Here is a 22,667-nt window from a genome sequence, read left to right as displayed (position 1 = left end):
ATGTCTTTTTGTGCATTTTTTTCCACCCATGACCATGTCTCACTAAACAAATTGGTTCCTTCCCTCAAACATTATGCAGACAATAAAAAATACAGTACTGAAGTAGGTAGTGATGCTTTTTGTTGGACTAACCTTTTCATCTGTTCTTTTTAGAAACATTTATTTTTGACAAACTCTCACCTCTCCTGTAATTTAAGTGTTGTTAAACTGCTAAAGGGTTAAATACATATGCTCCCAAAAAGGTAACAGAGTGGATCTTCTGCAGCTGTTGATAGACTGAACTGAAATCAGTATCCTTCTGTAAGAATGGTATAAATACATGTAGGGGTGTAAGCACTTTGTCAAAAAAGAAAGAACATTTTTCTTTTACTTTTATAGTCTTAAAGTAAAAATCTTTTGAGAGATATCCTAAAGTCTGTAGCAATAATGATCAATTATAGAATTATTACTTAAAATACATTACATTGTATGAAACTCAGTAAATGAATATGAAATGTTCGTAAATGTAACAATTATTACTAATTACAGCAAGACTCTTCTCTTGGCTTGTGAAGTACTGGACTAAAATAGCTTCTCCTTTCTAATAAGCATATTATTTAGCGTAAGACAAATACCAAAGGTTTGCAAATGATAATGTCTGTATCTTGGTGTCTAAATATGTCTGTATTTATATTTTGGCCTAGATTTAGAGTTCGGCGGTAGCCGTCAAAACCAGCGTTAGAGGCTCCTAACGCTGGTTTTGGCCGCCCGCTGGTATTTGGAGGTCAGTGATTAAAGGGTCTAACGCTCACTTTTCAGCCGCGACTTTTCCATACCGCAGATCCCCCTACGCCATTTGCGTAGCCTATCTTTTCAATGGGATCTTTCTAACGCCGGTATTTAGAGTAGTTTCTGCAGTGAGCGTTAGAGCTCTAACGACAAGATTCCAGCCGCCTGAAAATAGCAGGAGTTAAGAGCTTTCTGGCTAACGCCGGTTTATAAAGCTCTTAACTACTGTACCCTAAAGTACACTAACACCTATAAACTACCTATGTACCCCTAAACCGAGGTCCCCCCCACATCGCCGCCACTCGATTAAAAATTTTAACCCCTAATCTTCCGACCGCCACCTACGTTATACTTATGTACCCCTAATCTGCTGCCCCTAACACCGCCGACCCCTATATTATATTTATTATCCCCTAATCTGCCCCCCTCAACGTCGCCGACCACCTGCCTACACTTATTAACCCCTAATCTGCCGAGCGGACCGCACCGCTACTATAATAAAGTTATTAACCCCTAACCCGCCTCACTAACCCTATCATAAATAGTATTAACCCCTAATCTGCCCTCCCTAACATCGCCGACACCTACCTTCAATTATTAACCCCCTAATCTTCCGATCGGAGCTCACCGCTATTCTAATAAATGTATTAACCCCTAAAGCTAAGTCTAACCCTAACACTAACACCCCCCTAACTTAAATATAATTGTAATCTAACGAAATAAATTAACTCTTATTAAATAAATTAATCCTATTTAAAGCTAAATACTTACCTGTAAAATAAATCCTAATATAGCTACAATATAAATTATAATTATATTATAGCTATTTTAGGATTAATATTTATTTTACAGGCAACTTGGTATTTATTTTAACTAGGTACAATAGCTATTAAATAGTTAAGAACTATTTAATAGTTACCTAGTTAAAATAATAACAAATTTACCTGTAAAATAAATCCTAACCTAAGATATAATTAAACCTAACACTACCCTATCAATAAAATAATTAAATAAACTACCTACAATTACCTACAATTAACCTAACACTACACTATCAATAAATTAAATAAACACAATTGCTACAAATAAATACAATTAAATAAACTAGCTAAAGTACAAAAAATAAAAAAGAACTAAGTTACAGAAAATAAAAAAATATTTACAAACATAAGAAAAATATTACAACAATTTTAAACTAATTACACCTACTCTAAGCCCCCTAATAAAATAACAAAGCCCCCCCAAAATAATAAATTCCCTACCCTATTCTAAATTAAAAAAGTTACAAGCTCTTTTACCTTACCAGCCCTGAACAGGGCCCTTTGCGGGGCATGCCCCAAGAATTTCAGCTCTTTTGCCTGTAAAATCCAAGATGGCGTCCCTCGAATTCCGATTGGCTGATAGGATTCTATCAGCCAATCGGAATTAAGGTAGGAATTTTCTGATTGGCTGATGGAATCAGCCAATCAGAATCTAGTTCAATCCGATTGGCCGATCCAATCAGCCAATCAGATTGAGCTCGCATTCTATTGGCTGATCGGAACAGCCAATAGAATGCGAGCTCAATCTGATTGGCTGATTGGATCAGCCAATCGGATTGAACTTGATTCTGATTGGCTGATTCCATCAGCCAATCAGAAAATTCCTACCTTAATTCCGATTGGCTGATAGAATCCTATCAGCCAATCGGAATTCGAGGGACGCCATCTTGGATGACGTCCCTTAAAGGAACCGTCATTCGTCGGGAGACATCGGAAGAAGAGGATGGATCCGCGTCGCCTGCTTCAAGATGGACCCGCTCCGCACCGGATGGAAGAAGATAGAAGATGCCGCTTGGAGAAGATGTTTGCCGGTCCGGATGTCCTCTTCTTGCCGGATAGGTGGAAGACTTTGGACCCTCTTCTGGACTTCTTCAGTGGATGTCTAGCCCCCGCTTGGGTTGGATGAAGATATCGGAGCCAGGACGGATCGGTGAACCTGGTATGGTGAAGACAAGGTAGGAAGATCTTCAGGGGCTTAGTGTTAGGTTTATTTAAGGGGGGTTTGGGTTAGATTAGGGGTATGTAGGTGGTGGGTTGTAATGTTGGGGGGGGGGGGTATTGTATGTTTTTTTTACAGGCAAAAGAGCTGATTTTCTTGGGGCATGCCCCGCAAAGGGCCCTGTTCAGGGCTGGTAAGGTAAAAGAGCTTGTAACTTTTTTAATTTAGAATAGGGTAGGGAATTTATTATTTTGGGGGGCTTTGTTATTTTATTAGGGGGCTTAGAGTAGGTGTAATTAGTTTAAAATTGTTGTAATATTTTTCTTATGTTTGTAAATATTTTTTTATTTTCTGTAACTTAGTTCTTTTTTATTTTTTGTACTTTAGCTAGTTTATTTAATTGTATTTATTTGTAGGAATTGTGTTTAATTAATTTATTGATAGTGTAGTGTTAGGTTAATTGTAGGTAATTGTAGGTAGTTTATTTAATTAATTTATTGATAGGGTAGTGTAAGGTTTAATTATATCTTAGGTTAGGATTTATTTTACAGGTAATTTTGTAATTATTTTAACTAGGTAGCTATTAAATAGTTCTTAACTATTTAATAGCTATTGTACCTAGTTAAAATAAATACCAAGTTGCCTGTAAAATAAATATTAATCCTAAAATAGCTATAATATAATTATAATTTATATTGTAGCTATATTAGGATTTATTTTACAGGTAAGTATTTAGCTTTAAATAGGATTAATTTATTTAATAAGAGTTAATTTATTTCGTTAGATTAAAATTATATTTAAGTTAGGGGGGGTGTTAGTGTTAGGGTTAGACTTAGCTTTAGGGGTTAATACATTTATTAGAATAGCGGTGAGCTCCGGTCGTCAGATTAGGGGTTAATAATTGAAGGTAGGTGTCGGCGATGTTAGGGAGGGCAGATTAGGGGTTAATACTATTTATGATAGGGTTAGTGAGACGGATTAGGGGTTAATAACTTTATTATAGTAGCGCTCAGGTCCGCTCGGCAGATTAGGGGTTAATAAGTGTAGGCAGGTGTCGGCGACGTTGTGGGGGGCAGATTAGGGGTTAATAAATATAACATAGGGGTCGGCGATGTTAGGGCAGCAGATTAGGGGTACATAGGGATAACGTAGGTTGCGGCGGTTTACGGAGCAGAAGATTAGGGGTTAAAACTGTAATGCAGGGGTCAGCGATAGCGGGGGCGGCAGATTAGGGGTTAATAAGTGTAAGGTTAGGGGTGTTTAGACTCGGGGTACATGTTAGGGTGTTAGGTGCAGACGTAGGAAGTGTTTCCCCATAGGAAACAATGGGGCTGCGTTAGGAGCTGAACGCTGCTTTTTTGCAGGTGTTAGGTTTTTTTTCAGCTCAAACAGCCCCATTGTTTCCTATGGGAGAATCGTGCACGAGCACGTTTTTGAGGCCGGCCGCGTCCGTAAGCAACTCTGGTATCGAGAGTTGCATTTGCGGTAAAAATGCCCTACGCTCCTTTTTTGGAGCCTAACGCAGCATTTGTTTTAACTCTCGATACCAGAGTTAAATTTATGGTGCGGCCAGAAAAAAGCCCGCGGAGCGTTAACAGCCCTTTTACCGCCGAACTCTAAATCTAGGCCTTATATTCTTTAAATAATATTGGCAATTTTCTTCAGTGTTCAAAGAAATATTTAGATTATTCTTAACATTGTTTTGTTAAAGGAACAGTTTTTAAGTCTGCATTTCATTTATTTACTGCATTATAACTCTTGCCTCTTTGCACACATATTTTTTGTAAATTTAACCCCTTAAAGGCTGCAGTGTAACTGTCTGTCTGTAGCAGTCACCCTACGGCATACACATTTTTTCTGAAGCTTGTTATCAGACAGCAGGCGCACATTCCTGATCCTTCTTTGAGAGAATGAAGCTAGGTTGCTTAAATTCAATATCATGAATGGGTCCAATAACAAGCTTTGGAAACAAATCAGTATATTCCGTGGGGTAACAACTGAAAGCAGTTATACTGCAACCTCATTATGCTTTTTAAAAAAACACGTGTGCAAAGAAAAGGGGGTTAAAAGGATATTCTGTTGTGAGTAAATGTAATGTTTACTGTCCCTTAAAGCTATACATTGCATTTCTTTTGTTTCACAGGTAACCCATACAGACATGAGATTATAAATACTTCTAATGACTCAGAGAAGGAAGCTCTGATCTGGTCGGGTCAGCATGGGTACTTTCATGTAAGTGTCATCATCTTTGCATTTGTGTTTATGTATTTTACATCCATACTATATATAAGATGCTAAACCATTCAGTGATGGGTGTAGAAAGGTATTGAAGAATTAAAATTGACTTGTTATACTTTAGTTCAAGTTTGGAAAATACTGCATAGATATGATTAAAGAGACACAAACTGAGAGGCTAAACTAGCAATTTAGTAGAAGATCTAACTGTAAAATAACTGCTGGGTTTTGTTATTAAAATTATTTATATAAACAGCGGTACAAGTATTTAATGCTCTTATAATTTAACAACACTAAGGGCCAGAACACAAGTGGAGCGCTAAATAGCGTTTTGATGAAAGCAATATTTGCACTCCACTGCGTAATACCAGCACTGGTATTACAAGTTTTCAGCAATTTGAAGACCACCTCACATTTGCATCGCTGGGAAGCATTGGGCTCACAAAAGCTCACTTCCATAGGCTCCTATGGGAGCCTCGCTCTGATGCCGCCAGAGAAGCCATCAGAACTTCAGCGCAGTGAAGGGTGTAAGTCGTGTAGCGATGGCAGCAAATATAAATATATATGTATATGCTGATATACATATATATATATATATATTTATGTGTTAATATGAGTAAATATATGTATATAGGCATATACATAGATATATTTTTGGGAACACACATTTCCCATTGACCGCAATGTAAAGACACTTTTCAGTGGGGAGTTTTTATTACACCCCACTCCCACCAACTTTAACCCCCAAATACTGCCTAGTGCAGTAAATTTATTAAAAAATAAAGATGCTGTCATCTTTATTTTTTATTAAACTACACTAGACAGTATTTTGGGGCCATTTGGGGCATATTTATAAAATTAATCAGAGATGGGATTTCTGGTTAATTTTATAAGCGCTAATTGCTACCACAAGATCGCGGGTAGCAATAAACAGTCACTTGTAATTTGCCGCTTGCGGGAGCGCAATAATTTAGCGCTCCACTTGTAATGTAGCCCTTCGTTTCCAAATCTGACATTGCAAGAATAGGATACCCATCCCAGTACAACATAGCAGTACTCATCTTTACTTCACAACATTAGGAGTTTTTTACTAGTGGTAAAATGTGGGAGGTGCTTAGTAAATAGCAAGAAACTCTAGAGTATTTTTTTAACATTGCTTTACTGTAGTGAGTACATATTGTCAAGTGATTGCATGATGACTTTGCAACATGTGATGATTGTGACAATTTAAATCTCCATTTTTACAGATTGTTTAAAGTTTACATTTATAATCTTAGCACCAAGAGGCCTATAACTTTATACAACCACATTTTATATTTGAGTTAATTGGTTCGGTATAAATTAGATATGTGCGATTCGGTTCGGTTTGATTCGGAAATTCGGAAAATTCGGCAAATTTGGAGATTCGGATCGAACCGAATTTCCGAATTAAAATTCTGCCAAATTTTCCGAATCGAACCGAATTAGTTCGAATCGATTCATAAATTTGGGATGGCCATTGGATTACACTAGTATTGCACAGTATGTTAGGTTAACACCTAATATACAGTATAATACTAGTCTAATCCCACCTAACACTTACCGAAATGCCGAATTTCCGAACCGAATCGAGCCGAATTGAACCGAATCCAGCCGAATTTCTTCGAATCCGAAACGAATCGATTCAGAATTTTCCGAATTCGAATCGATCCGAACCGAACTTCGAAAAATTCCGAATCGATCCGAACCGAATTTTTCCGCCATGCACATGTCTAGTATAAATTACAATAAACGTTTGCTGCTTTATATTCTCTCTCACAATACCTACATAGGAGTAAGAATATGACTAAAGGGGAGTATGAGAAGAGAAAAGGCAGAAAAGTGTAATCAGAGGTTGGAAAGAAGAGAAAGTGGGGGAGCATTGGAAATCCAATGGAAAAAAGATAAGGAAGAGGCTGATGAGGTGCAGTGTAACTTAGGACACATAACTGGAGTCATAGTAAGGCAAATGAAGACCTAGCTCCTGCTATATATATTTATATAAACTGTATATATGGACCCACACACTTGCCCACCACCACAGCTCAGGAAGGACAAGAACTCACTACATTGGAGACAGGGAGATCCCCACTTAAGCTGAACATGTCCCTATTTACTCTGGTTGAGGTGTTTCTGGGACCAGTAGGAAAATGAAAGAGGGCTACAACAGGGTTTTCATACTAAGTTAATACACTCAAACATATTAATATGCTTCTTCATTATCCCCATTATCACATACTACACATTTGTATCCTGTATTTTAACTAAAAAGCAGTAGTTGGATCATTAAAACCCTGGTTATGTTTGTTAAAGGTACTATAAGACTGATGTTACGCATATTCATGGTATACATTACCAATTAAAGGGACAGCATACTATTATTGTTTAAAAAGATTGATAATCCCTTTATTACCCATTCCCCAGTTTTGCATAACCATCACTGTTATATTAATATACTTTTTACCTCTAAAAAAAAAAGTGTCACAAAACACATCAAAAATACATTTAAAAGAGCAGTTACACTCATAATAAATGTTGCACAAAAAAGTTAAAAGGGCTCAAAGATACGAGGTCTCAGGCAGGCATAGGGCTTTAACATAGAGATACAAACATATACATGTATAAATATGTATATGTATGTGTGTGTGTGTATATATATATATATATATATATATAAAGGTAGCCCTCAGTTTATGCCGGGGTTAGGTTCCGGAAGGAATGCTTGTAATTTGAAACAGTTGTAAATTGAAACCCAGTTTATAATGTAAGTCAATGGGAAGTAAGGGAGTTAGGTTCCAGGTCCCTCTCAAAAGTGTCATAAGTAACACCTAATACATTATTTTTAAAGCTTTGAAATGAAGACTTTAAAAGCTAAACAGCATTATAAACCTAATTAACCCCTTAATGACCGGACCATTTTTCAATTTTCTTACCCTTAATGACAATGGCTATTTTTACATTTCTGCAGTGTTTGTGTTTAGCTGTAATTTTCCTCTTACTCATTTACTGTACCCACACATATTATATACCGTTTTTCTCGCCATTAAATGGACTTTCTAAAGATACCATTATTTTCATCATATCTTATAATTTACTAAAAAAAAATGCAAAATATGAGGAAAAAATGGAAAAAAAAACACACTTTTTCTAACTTTGACCACCAAAATCTGTAACACATCTACAACCACCAAAAAACACCCATTGTAAATAGTTTCTAAATTTTGTCCTGAGTTTAGAAATACCCAATGTTTACATGTTCTTTTTTTTTTTTGCAAGTTATAGGGCAAAAAATACAAGTAGCACTTTGCTATTTCCAAACCACTTTTTTTTAAAAAAATTAGCGCTAGTTACATTGGAACATTGATATCTTTCAGGAATCCCTGAATATCCCTTGACAAGTGTATATTTTTATTTAGAAGACATTCCAAAGTATTGATCTAGGCCCATTTTGGTATATTTCATGCCACCATTTCACCTCCAAATACGATCAAATAAAAAAAAACTGTTACATTTTTCACAATTTTAGGTTTCTCACTGAAATTATTTACAAACAGCTTGTGCAATTATGGCATAAATGGTTGTAAATGCTTCTCTGGGATCCCCTTTGTTCAGAAATAGCAGACATATATGGCTTTGGCGTTGCTTTTTGGTAATAATAAGGCCGTTAAATGCTGCTGCGCACCACACTTGTAATATGCCCAGCAGTTAAGGGGTTAATTAGGTAGCTTGTAGGGTTAATTTTTATCTTTAGTGTAGAGATCAGCCTCCCACCTGACACATCCCACCCCCTGATCCCCCCCTGACCTCCCTCAAACAGCACTCTTCCCTCCCCCACCTCACAATTGTCACCGCCATCTTAAGTACTGGCAGAAAGTCTGCCAGTACTGAAATAAAAATCATTTATTATTTTTTGTTATTTTTTTTTTTAAACTGTCTGCAGTCTGCATCCCCCCTTACCCCACAACCTCCCTGATCCCCCCATACATCTCTCTAACCCTCCCCCTCTACCTATTTGCCGCCATCTTGGGTACTGGCAGACAGCTGCCAGTACCCAATTTGCCCCCAAAAATAGTTTTTTTTTAACTTTTTTTAGATTAAAAATTCGTTTTCTGTAGTGTAGCTGGCCCCCCTTAATTATCTACATCCCTCCCCCTCCCAGATCCCTTACTAAACAAAGAAGATCCCCATGCATCTTTATTGATCTGATTTTTTTTCTCGGGCATATTTTGCGTGCGCGCGCACGTGCGCGCAGCCGCCCCCCATCCCCCCCGGCCGCAACCAGCGATATTGGCTTAAACGGAGCTGTGAGTTACAGAGATATGGAGCATATGCTTAACGCTCCTCAAAGAAGCTGCTCCCACCCACCAACAAATGTCTGATCGCCATAGTCCGATGCAGAGAGGGCCACAGAGTGGCCCTTTCTGCATCGGTGGGCAAAATAAGGGATTGCAGTGATGCCTCAATATTGAGGCATCACTACAATCCCTTGTAAGAAGCTGGAAGCGATCATGATCGCTTCCAGCACTGCTAACAACAGAGGACGTACCAGGTACGTCAATTGTCATTAAGGGAATGTTTTTCTATGACGTACCTGGTAAGTCCCCTGTCATTAAGGGGTTAAATAATAACACAACACAGAATATATAATTAAACTAAGTTAAATGAACAAAAACATTTGCTAAAACAGCGTTATAAACCTAATAAAAAAAAATCACACAACACAGACTTTATTTTTTTGCAAACAGTCCTTTCTATGCATTCCAATCTGGACTGATTTATAGACAGGAAGATCTTGTTCCTTTGAAAGCTGCTCGATAGCTCAAGTCTAGCTAGCTGAATTTCAGCCTGCTTGTGTCCTTGGCTTGCATATCTTTGCTGCAACACAAGCGGACAGCTCCACCTACTGGCTATTTAAATCAATGCACTGCTTCTCAGTGCTTTTCAATAGCAGTCACATGACTGAAAAAATGGTTCTTATTCTGAAACGGCGCAAATTGAACCGTTGTAAACCGATGGCCACCTGTATATATATATATATATATATATGTGTGTGTGTGTGTGTGTGTATGTGTACATATGTATTTATATGTGGATATATATGTATTTACAGACATATGTACACATAAAAACACATAAATACATATGTATACATATATAGACATATATATATATATATATATGTGTGTGCATTGGAGCCCTTTACGGTCAAGTAGATGAAAACATGAAAAAGCTTTTATATGCAATATTCATATTTAATAAAGTGTTAAACTGTGTATTTACTGTAAATATGTCACATTCCAATGTTCTTCACATAGGGGAATATGTTCTATGTATTTATAAATAAATATATATATATATATTTGTATATATCTATACCTATAATTAATCCTCTATCTACAGTATATAGGTATATATTGTAGCAAAATACCATCAGATATATGCAGAAATATGAATTTATGAATAAATAGAACATAGTCTTCTATGTGAAGAACATTGGGATGTGAAATATTCATATTTTTATGTCGGGCTAGCGCACTTAAGAATATGCAATCAGATTTGCGCACGAGTAGGGTGTTAGGTTCTACTTTTTTTCTCTCCATTGACTTCTATCAGGAATACGTTAACGCAAACGTGATATCTTAACTTTGGCTTTTTGTGTGCATCGGGTTAGTGCACGAGTGAAAACTTTTTACTTTCAACTTCTAATACGAGCGCTACCCGACGTGCGTAAAAAACATACTTCTAGCGGAGTTAGCCCACAAGCAGGAGCATTAAATATCTCTCCACTTATTTCTGTCCCTTAATTTGTGTAAAAATCATCTAATCATATTTCAGTATTTTGCCATTTTAGCTTCAGAGATTGTCCTGACTTTGCACTTCAGCAACCCCCAACTAATGAACCAGAAAGGCACATTCTGAGAGCAAACATGTTAGTCAAAATGGTGATCAGGAATAAAGAAACAGTGTGATTTAATTGACTTCATGTTAAGGTTGAGTGTGTATTTGGGAACCGGTGCAGATCCATGTAACCTAGAAAAAAAACAATGAATTATATCTTTATTATGAGCCATACAGATCTGAAAAGGTCACTGATTGTCATGTAAGCTTTGCCATTAACTTAAACGGACAGTCTACTGCAGAATTTTTATAGATAATCCCTTTATTACCTATTCCCCAGTTTTGCATAACCAACACTGTTTTATTAATTCACTATTCTATCTAAGCCTCTGCAGACTGCCCTCTTATCTCAGTTCTTTGACAGACATGAATTTTAGCCAATCAGTGCAGTGCTGCCTCTTAAATAACACAATGTTATCTATATGGCTACATGAACTAGCACTGTCATTAAGAGGCGGTTTTTAACAGTTTAGAAATCAGTTTGAGCCTACCTAGGTTTAGCTTTCAGCACAGAATACCAATAAAACAAAGTAAATTTGATGATAAAAGTAATTTGGAAAGTTGTTTAAAAATGCACGCCCTATCTGAATCATGACAATTTATTTTTTACTAGACTGTCCCTTTAACAGTGCAGAATAATGGCTGGCATTCACAAGGAATGGATAAAGCAAAGATTTCTATCAGCAAATAAGATCTAAATGACAGACTTTATAGTGGGTCAAGCTAACCCTGTGCATATCCCTGGCATTTCTGTAATCATTTACCATATGTTCAATACCACTTCTGATGTAAGGCTGAAGCAAGTATCTGCTACATTTTCTGTAAAGTGCATTATACAGATTGCAAATATCAAAATTATATAAGCCACGTAGGTATCTGAAATTTTTTATGGCATAGGCAGAGAGTGGGGTATAAAAAAATCTTGATTTGTACTGTATTTTTATTCAAATATAAGCAATTGTAACTGTTCGTCATGAATTAGCACATTTTAGACAAGCTGTGCAGAAGTGCACGTAAAACACATACCAAGTATTTCTGAAGAGGCAGTGAAACCTGTTTCAGCTTGTTAATCCAGAATAGTACATTCTTTTAAGGTCACTTTTTTTCCCTTTAAATATAGTTGCCATAGAAATGTATGAATTTTTAATTTAATGGAGTACAACAATATTTTATTTTTGTAATAAAAAGTGTTAAATTATGTATAGTAAAAAAAAAAAACTTCTATTATTCATTATTTATTTTGACCCTTTTTCCTTTAATTTAACTGAAAATTGTGGGCTTTCCAAAGCGCAGACTCCAGACTTCACAATCCTAATATTGCTTTATTCGACACAGCCATTGATTTGCTCACTCTACTAACACATATCTCATTACTTGCCTCAGCAATAGAGATAAGATAACATAGGTTTCAATATGGTGGTGAGACTAAAACTGTATTTCTTCAATATTTAACTAATATAAATAAAAATAGAAATAGAAAATTCACCTGGATATTATTATCAAGCTAATCGTAGCTTTGGATACATCAGTATGTATAGCATGCATTTAGGGCTAGATTACAAGTGGAGGAGCGCTAGCATTAGATTCAATCTCTTGTTATTTTTCTAAAAGTCCCCCAAATGCCCTTAAAATAGAGGGCATTATAGTTTTTAATTCAAAGTATAGTAGCATTTTGGGGGGCGAAGTCAACCGCCATTCTGAGCAGTCGCAACAGTATAGAGCTCTGCTAGACGAGTGTGTTAATTTATATGCCCGGAGGCAATTCCCTCACCAAAAGCAGGCATATTGGTGACTGGCTACTACAGCTCTGTTGGGAAAGTGACCCGATCTGCCTATTTGGCGATTTGACCTGCAACTTCCGAAGTTCAGCCCGGACAATACCACAAGCCCACGCGGTCACAGAACTTGTGAGTAGCGAGTGTAACTGCCGAGACCAGTTCCCCCCTGAGGATCGGTGCTCCGCTCCGGAGGCTAATCCGATCAAGGAGTCGGCTGGTTGAAAAGCATAGGGCTTGGACTTTTGTTAGCTCTGGGTGGCCCATTGACCTTTTCCACCATTATCCCCTCTTGGGGGCGAGCAAATTCACTGAAGCAGGGAAGAGTCCTGCACTGTCGCGGACTACAACTATATCTTAGAAGGACACCACTTCAGTTGGGAGACCAATATATTGCAGCTTGAAGAAAAGTACAGGACAACACCAGCTGTGGTTAGGCCACAAACAGTAAGTGATCAGTGGGACAAAGTGGGATCAAATCTAGGAGAACATTGCCCCAGCAGCCCCCATAGACAACATAGACACCCCCTGAGGTATGGTCTAACGAACATCATTAGAGGGCACCACTTTAAGAGCTGTGGGACTATAGGTTTTGGCGCAAATGGCCGCCATAAAAATTAATTAAAGTGTTTGTTTTTATCACGAGCAGCACTGAGTGTAATGGCGCGGTCAGGCCGGGCTGTGACTATACAGCTGGCCCGATGTGCTGTGTGATAAAAACAGACCTGCTCAGAAGAGCACAGAGAGCGGGTCTGAAAAACAGTCATTTTTTAAAAAAAAAACAAAGGGAATATTAGGTTTTATAAAGATAAGGCTAATATAATGTTATATAATTCTGCACTATGTGCAGAATTATATAACATTATTTTTGAGGTTTACTGTCCCTTTAAGGTGCGCAACAAGGTGAGCTGATACACTGAAGGGCTCCCTATGACTCAGCGGCGCAATAAACCAGAAGGAGAGGTGAGCTTTCATTCTTGTGAGACCATTGCAGTTACTAATTCATACTACAACTGCAAGAAACCGGGTCTTTGGCTACAGGAAAGTCATTCTGTTTAGTGGTCACTGGCATGTACAGTGGGTAGCTGGAGGGCCTTGGTGCGGAGGGCTCCTGGAACTATCTAAATCCACTACATGCCTTGTTCAGACAAACTAACCCTCAGAAACCTCCTAGAGCTGGGACAAGCTGAGATTCACTCACTCTCTCCATTTCCCGCTGTCTCCAGTGTCAGTGGGTCATATACCCTTAACCTTTTCCTGGCTTGGTCTAGTGAAGGCATTTGTCCCTGAGGGTAGAGTGACTCAGCCGGTCAATATCATCTCACAGGGTGTCTACTGGTGGAATACAGGAAAGCCTCTATCACCCTCCACTTTACAAAGTAACTTTTGTACCCTATATGAAGATGAGTCCTATTGAATAAGTGTGACCTAGGGGGTCAAAGGGGAGAATGTTGTATAAAAGTGCAGGGGTGAATTCAGATCCACAACTTTTATCTTGGGGCACTGTGAAATGTTGTGTTCAGACTCCTAATTACAATGGCACATTCTAATAGAAAGAAACAGAGGCAAATGGATTGTCCCAAGAGAACAGTAGATGACCATTTCCACAGTAAAGCTCTACTGGACAGGGATTGCTCGGACGAAGAGTCAAGAGACTCACTGCTTAGCTTCAAAGATCATATAGAAAACGGCACTCCTAGGTCATCGAGACATGCTGCTAGTGATAATTCCGTGATGGAATCCATCAAAGCCCTCTGCTCTAAAATGGACTCTCATTATGCTTCACTAAAAAGTGAAATCAAAAGTTCTGTATCCGAGTTAAAAAGAGACATAAATGCTCTTGGTGAAAGGACATAGTTAATTGAAAGGAGACAAGAAGACTTATCTGTGGATCATGCCAATTTGTTACCTTATTCACAAAACTTATCTGAGCAGATCTGGAGTCAAAGTTGGCGCATCTGGAAGACAGATCCTGCTGCAACAATGTCAGAGTGTGGGGGATTCCAGAAGAAATTATAACAATTGAGCTTCCTTCCTTCTTATCAGGTCTATTCAAGGCACTTTTAATAACTTTTCAAGAGTCAGAATCTTTAATAGATAGAGCGCATAGAGCACTCAGACCAAAAAGTGCCTCTTCTGATCAACCGAGAGATATGATTATTCAACTACATTACTTCACCTTCAAAGAAAAGCTCATTAGAGCAGCATTTAGTAACAAAACCATCCCTGACGCATATAAAGATGTGCATCTTTACCAGGACTTATCGGTTCATACACTCTCCAGAAGAAGTTCATTTATGCCAATTACTACATCCTTACGAAAAGCAGGGATTACATATTGATGGGGATTCCCCAACAAGTCATATGTTGTCTCGGATCTGGAACAAGGAGTTAACTTTCTGAAGTCACTGAATCTTAACACGCTCCCTCCTACACAGACACCGTCTACAGATACCACAAAAGGCCTACGAGTGGCAGCTCCAGTGTAGGATCCTCTACCTAAAAGAGGGTATCCATCATAATCTTTTAAAAGAAAGGACCTGATTACTGAAAGTACTTAGCCTAATGTGGGCAAGTTGAAGACTGCATACAGCATCCTGGGTCAGGTAGCATTATTTTGAACTTTAACTGCTCATGTGCTTTATTATGTCTGTTAGGTTGATTTACCAGAAAGCTGGGGCTACTGCTCCAATGGTTAGACCTGGACTAGAAAGTTTTGTTTATATATTCTTTAGGACGCCTTTATTGTTATGGGACTTTGATCTTAGACTGTGCTGAGATGTGATTGAAATCATCCTGTAAAACCCAGATTTTAAAGCTTTACCACATCAGAAGACTAACCAATAATAGCTGAGGTGGCATTCCTGCCTGTAAAATTGTTAGGTTTATGCTGTTTTCTTAACCTGTTTTGCTCCCCGACTCGCTGAGTACTTCTAGTGAGTAGAGCAAGAGTCTTAGCCACAGATCTAGGTCCCCTACTAATGTACTTAACATTAAATATAAAAAAAAAACACTAGGATTGAATAAAAGCGTATGTGTATGGAACATATTAGATCATATAATGTATATTTCTCTAATACATGTTGTTTTTTTCCGCACCTGTAGCCTAGTTTGTGTTGAGCTTTTTATGTATCTATCTCAGAATAATATAACTGTATTCAGCTAAGCCTTTAGGGCTCTATCTCTAAGGCAGTGTATTAGAGTTTAATTAGGATGTTTAGTACACAAATAGCAATGCAAGATTTGTATTACATTATCAACCTTTTTTTTTTTTTAATAATTAGAAATACTCGAAGATTAGAATTATGGGCTTGCACCCTTTGCATGGACCATTACTCAATAAATCCAGCATTGTGTAATATAAAGAATATGGTTTGAACTAAAGTGTAGATTTATAGACTGTGAAAGCTGTATAATCTGTCTCAATGTTATATTAATGCTGCTTGTCCTTACCCATGGTTGTAGCCCAGCTGATGTTGGGCGGTATATCGGAAGCCCCCAAGTTAAACATTAAGGTTCTGGTTAATCAGTTGTGGATAGAAGTCACTATCTGTATCATATTGATATATACTCAAAGTTCTCTAGTGATGTTCCTCCCCGACCCCTATATACCCTATTTACAGTAAATTTAATGTATCGGCTGTTAGCAAACAGCTGCTCTCTGCCAACCACTTCAAACGTTAAAACAAGAAGTGTTTTCTGAACTCCGCCCCTCCCCCCTATTTTAACACCTAGCAACCTGTTTTATTGATAACTACTCTATGTTTACCAGAAAAGGTGTTTGTTACACACCCAGTCCTTTGATTGAGTTTTGTTAAGAGCGGCTTTGGTCCGCTATTGTCTAAATATACTCTTTGATGATATAACTGTATATTTCCACTTTGTTTAACTAAATTTAGACTTCAGAATTTGGTTTAATTTTAGCCTTGTAAGAGATAATCTACCCGTAGTAGTCCAGATCTTATAGGATCGCTATATAATCGTGTGTTCAGAGCCCCCAAACATAGAATTCTATCTGTTATGAATGTCTACTACAGGTCCGTTATATGTATTATCAAGAGAAGTTATATGCTATATAAAGAAAATATCTCTATATCTCTAGCGAAGGATAGAAGGCGCCAAATAGGGTGATAACGCTACAAACAAATATATTGGCAAAGTGATAAAGAATATTACTCACAAGCCGAGCGGCACTGAATTGTGCCTTCACAAGCGGACCGGGACCTCAGCGTCGCCCGGAAGACCAACCAAGGCAAAATCCGCTGAGGTCCCGGTCCGCTTGTGAAGGCACAATTCAGTGCCGCTCGGCTTGTGAGTAATATTTTTTATCACTTTGCCAATATATTTGTTTGTAGCATTATCACCCTATTTGGCACCTTCTATCCTTCGCTACAGATATCACTTACCCTGTCTATATCGGAAGAGCAGCCTGGTTTCTACGATTTTGGAAGCCGTCGACTACCATCTTTGTTTGCTCCCTGAGCGCACCTACATAGGAGGACGACACCCTGAACTTTTATCTCTATATCTCAACTATTGACAGAAATAATGTGTGACAAAGATATTATTCTGTATGGTAATTAAGGTTATTACCTTAAAAGGTGAAATGTAATCTTACGTATATTTCTGTTAATTTGGATTGTTTTGTCCTTTGGAGAGAAGCAGTTGAGTTATCTATATGTTCTAACTTAAATAAAAATAAGGTACGGAATAAGAACAACTATTATGAGGAAGTTTACAATGGTTTGTCCATCTGGTCATTAAGGCATGGTGATCCCTCATGAGGAAAATCCACTATGGAAATTGTTCTCATGATATGACAGTATTTCTTACATGTAATGTACTATCTTTTTAATTTACTATCGGCTAGATTACGAGTCTTGCGTTATGAGTAAAAAAGCAGCGTTAAGCCTCATAACGCTGCTTTTTTTTACTACCGCTGCTATCACGAGTCTTGCATATTTAGGGGCACCGCACACTTTTTTAGCCTTACCGCAAATCAACTTACGCAAATTGCATATAGTCTTTTTTTCTATGGGACTTCCATAGCGCCGGTATTACGAGCTTGTCCTGGGAGGCCAAAAAGTGAGCGGTACACCCTATCCCGTCAAGATTTGTACCGCATTTTAAAGTCAGTAGTTATGAGTTTTACACTACAACCCTGTAGCATAAAACTCATAACTAAAGTGCTAAACAGTACACTAACACCCATAAACTACCTATTAACCCCTAAACCGAGGCCCTCCCCCATTGCAAACACTAAAATAAAATCATTAACCCCTAATCTGCCGCTCCCAAATCGCTGCCACTATACTAAACATATTAACCCCTAAACCGCCGTACTCCCACCTCGCAAACACTAGTTCAATATTATTAACCCCTAATCTGCTGTCCCTAACATCGCTGCCACCTATTTATATTTATTAACCCCTAATCTGCCGCAGCCAACGTCGCCGCCACCACTATATTATATTTATTAACCCCTAAACCTAAGTCTAACCCTAACCCTAACACCCCCTAACTTAAATATAATTAAAATAAATATAAATAAAGCCTACAATTATTACCTAAATTATTCCTATTTAAAACTAAATACTTACCTATAAAATAAACCCTAAGCTAGCTACAATATAACTAATAGTTACATTGTAGCTATCTTAGGTTTTATTTTTATTTTACAGGCAAGTTTGTATTTATTTTAACTAGGTAGAATAGTTACTAAATAGTTATTAACTATTTACTAACTACCTAGCTAAAATAAATTCAAATTTACATGTAAAATAAAACCTAACCTAAGTTACACTAACACCTAACACTACACTACAATTAAATAAATTACCTAAATTAAATAACATTAACTAAATTAAACACTAAATTACAGAAAATAAAAAACAAATTACAAGATCTTTAAACTAATTACACCTAATCTAATAGCCCTATCAAAATAAAAAAGCCCCCCCAAAATAAAAAAAAAACCCTAGCCTAAACTAAACTACCAATAGCCCTTAAAAGGGCTTTTTGCGGGGCATTGCCCCAAAGAAATCAGCTCTCTTTCCTGAAAAAAAAATACAAACAACCCCCCCAACAGTAAAACCCACCACCCACACAACCCCCAAATAAAACCCTAACTAAAAAAACCTAAGCTCCACATTGCCCTGAAAAGGGCATTTGTATGGGCATTGCCCTTAAAAGGGCATTTAGCTCTATTGCGGCCCAAAGCCCTAACCTAAAAATAAAACCCACCCAATAAACCCTTAAAAAAACCTAACACTAACCCCCGAAGATCCACTTACAGTTTTGAAGAGCCGACATCCATCCTCAACGAAGCCGGGAGAAGTCCTCATCGAAGAGGCAAGAAGTCCTCAACGAAGCCGGGAGAAGTCTTCATCCAAGCCGGGAGAAGTGGTCCTCCAGACGGCATCTTCATCCATCCGGCGCGGAGAGGGTCCATCTCCATATATGTATATGCTAATATACATATATATTTATGTGTTTATAGGTGTATATACACATATTAACACATAAATACATATTTATATCAGCATATACATATATATTTAAAAATGCTGCCCATCTCTGCGCTACTTACCCCCCTTGGCATCAGAACGAGACTCCTATTGGAGCCTATGCAAGCGCTCTCTCATGAGCTCAATGCTTCCCAGCAATGCAAACGCAAGCTCGCGTTCGCATTGCTGTTAACTTTTAATACCAGCGCACATTAGCCTGCACTGGTATTACACAGTGGAGTGCAAATATTGCTTTCATGAAAGTGATATTTAGCGCACTTATTGTAATCTGGCCCTAAGTTTTTTATGTTCCCTTAAAAAAGGACATTTTAGTAGATGAAAATATATTCTAGTGTACCTTCCTTGCTTTCTTCCTCATAAACAGAGCAAGGTTTGCTTATGTACACATGCAGTCTGGGTGTAGAATCAAACAAGGATACAAAACAAGGACCATGAAAAGAGGCAACATGAACTATCCGGTGCAGATTTTGTTGCTAGTTATCTTCCGCCTCTCGTTGTCTTTCTATAAGGCTTGAGTTTGCTAGATATGTGCATAATCGAAAAATTTGTTTCGGTTCGGATCGATTCGGAGGTTTACGAATTTCGTTTCGGATCGATTCGAATTCGGAAAACTTCGAATGAATTCGTTTCGGATTCGTTTCGGATTCAAATTCGGCTGGATTCGGTTCGATTCGGAAATTCGGAATTTCGGTATGTGTGCTGTGTATTAGACTAGTATTATGTACTGTATATTAGGTGTAACCCATAGCAGAGTGATATAACCTAATATACTGTACAATACTAGTGTAATCCATGTCCATCCGAATTTACCGAATAAATCCGAACTAATTCGGATTTATTCGGTAAATTCAGCAGTATTTTAATTCGGAAATTCGGTTCGATCCGAATCTCCGAATTTTCCGAATTTCCGAATCGAACCGAACCGAATTACACATGTCTAGAGTTTGCTGTGTTCCTTAGGGATGCCTTGTAGACACTGGTGAACACATCTGATAAGCAGAAGCTGGGAAACAGACAGCATGTTTCTTACATGTATCCAATGGTTGTAGATTATGTGCATATAATAGGTGGGACACTAGGATTCACCATTCTTTCTTTTGTACTATACAAGTATTTGCTTTAAATTTGCATCATAAATGAATTAATGTCCCTTACAATTGCATGTCACCTGAAAAGAGTGTGAATCGGTAAGGTAGAATACTTACTAAATGCTGCTAAAATGGTGCATGCTTTAAAGAAACATTGTGTGCTGGCTGTGATCTAGATACCGTTTTACCTTTGTTAAACTATTACAGGTTTGCTGTTCTTCAGTTATCCAGTGAATATTTCCTTGTGGTCTTTTAAAGCATCTAAGTAAATTTGTATAACATCAGGGAGAATTAATTGCAATGTATCAAGTTGACACGTTGGTAAAGAATAGTGAAGATCTTGGTTGGACCTCACACTGAGTTTGGATCGATTGTTTCTTTTATGTAGGAAATGTGTGATGTCATCTATAGGATATTCTGGAAAATAAGTGCATTTAATTAGCAAGTCCTTGGTGATGGATTGTTTGAGCTAAGGTGCTAAGCAGGGGTCACATTTGAGTAAAGCAGGGATTATTTTGGTTATGATAGTTTTTGACCACACTAATACTAACCACCATTAGTAATAGTGCACATTTTTTAAGATTGTTTAATTAATCTTTATGTATAAGTGGTTAGCACATGGAATAGACTTTTCATAGAGGTGATGGGGGCAGATACATTTTGGGAATTCAAGAACTACTGGGATTTGTATAAAGCCACCCTGAGAATGAGTGCGTTAAGTTTACATTTCAGATGGACTAGTTGGGCCTTATCTGCCCTCTATGTGCCCATGCATAAATACTGCATTCATATGTTCTCTTTTTTTTTTAGTACCCCAAATTTCAAGAAAATGGTCAGATTTTCTATCCTATTCCTCCAAAAACAAGAGCTCCCAATACTCTGCACATGTCACTTGAAGAGATGCTCTCAGATAGGACAGTCAATTTGCTGAGAAATCTGGAGAAATCGCAGTGGATAACATCATATAATCACAGCTTTACAGGTACTTGATGTTTGCAAACTGTTACTTATGGGGTCTATTTTAAAATAGATTCATGCTTATTATTTCATCACAATTTTGTGTGGCTGTTGTGTTAGAATTTGTCTATATCTTATGTTGTGAATAAGCGCGGACCAAAAAACAACAAAAGAACCTCAAAAGAAATACCTACACCTAGATTACGAGTTTTGAGCGCTATAGGGAAATTAACGAACGCAACAAAAGTGGCGTTATTTAATCCCCTATAGTGCTGCCATTACAAGTTTTAAAAAACCTGGCTTGTGCGGGCGATATGGGGTTTTTAAGCTCCATACCACACCAAAAACAAGTGCTGTTCTGACATGCTCGTGCCCGCTTTCCCTATAGACATCAATGGGGCGAGTGGGTCAGAAAAAGTCTAACACCTGCGATCACGGAAATAAAAGCTCCGTAACACAGCCTCATTGATGTCTATAGGGAAAGAAAACTAATGTTTAAACCTAACACCCTAACATAAACCCCACATCTAAACACCCCTAATCTGCTGCCCCCGACATCGTTGATACCTGCCTAAATTATTAACCCCTAATGTGCCACTCCCGGTATCACCGCCACTATAATAAAGTTATTAACCCCTATTCCGCCGCACCCAAACATCGCCGCCACTATACTAAAGTTATTAACCCCTATTCCGCTGCACCCTAACATCGCTGCCACTATATTAAAGTTATTAACCGCTATTCCGCCGCTCCCCAACATCGTCACAACTAAATAAAGTTATTAACCCCTAAACCTCTGGCCTCCCACATCACTACCACTAAATAAACCTATTAACCCTTAAACCGCCAGCCCCCCACATCGCAATAACCTAACCTAAATTAAACTAACTCCTACACCTACCCCTAAACCTAACCCTAACTTTAACATAATTAAAATAGATCTAAAATAAATTTATAATTATTAACAAAATAATACCTATTTAAAACTAAATACATACTTACCTGTAAAATAAATAAATACATTTTTCAGCCAATAGGAATGCAAGGGACGCCATCTTGGATCGCGTACCTTGCATTGAAGATTCACTGTACGGCGCTGATGATGAAGAGGTTGCTCCGTGCCGGATGTCTTCAGGATGGACCCGCTCTGCGCCGCTGGAATCAAGATAAAAGATGCCGCCTTGATGCAGATTCAAGAGGCCGTCTGGATGAAGACTTCTCGCCGCTTGGATGAGGACTTCGCCGCCGGGATGAAGATTGAAGAGGCCGCCTGGATGAAGACTTCTCACCGCCTGGATGAGGACTTCTCCGCTGGGATGAAGGTCGTTCAAGCGGGACTTCAAAAACTATAAGTGGATCGTCGTGGGTTAGTGTTAGGTTTTTTTTAAGGTTTTTTTGGGTGGGTTTTATTTAGGGTTTTG

At 38.0% G+C, this 22,667-nt stretch overlaps 1 protein-coding gene across 1 annotated transcript in view; it reads left to right on the top strand.

The window, feature by feature from the left end:
* Positions 1–22,667, top strand: part of C5H7orf31 (chromosome 5 C7orf31 homolog) — a 180,022-nt gene that overhangs the window by 103,256 nt on the left and 54,099 nt on the right. The window contains exons 6-8 of the mRNA XM_053715730.1: positions 4,709–4,738; positions 4,892–4,980; positions 21,100–21,271. Of these exons, the coding sequence (XP_053571705.1) occupies positions 4,709–4,738; positions 4,892–4,980; positions 21,100–21,271 (291 nt within the window). The remainder of the gene's footprint in view (positions 1–4,708; positions 4,739–4,891; positions 4,981–21,099; positions 21,272–22,667) is intronic.

The sequence above is a fragment of the Bombina bombina genome, chromosome 5, assembly GCF_027579735.1.
Source record: "Bombina bombina isolate aBomBom1 chromosome 5, aBomBom1.pri, whole genome shotgun sequence".
NCBI classification, from domain to species: domain Eukaryota; kingdom Metazoa; phylum Chordata; class Amphibia; order Anura; family Bombinatoridae; genus Bombina; species Bombina bombina.
The sequence above is the reverse complement of the archived record's forward strand: the minus strand, read 5'-3'. Positions and strand labels throughout refer to the sequence as shown.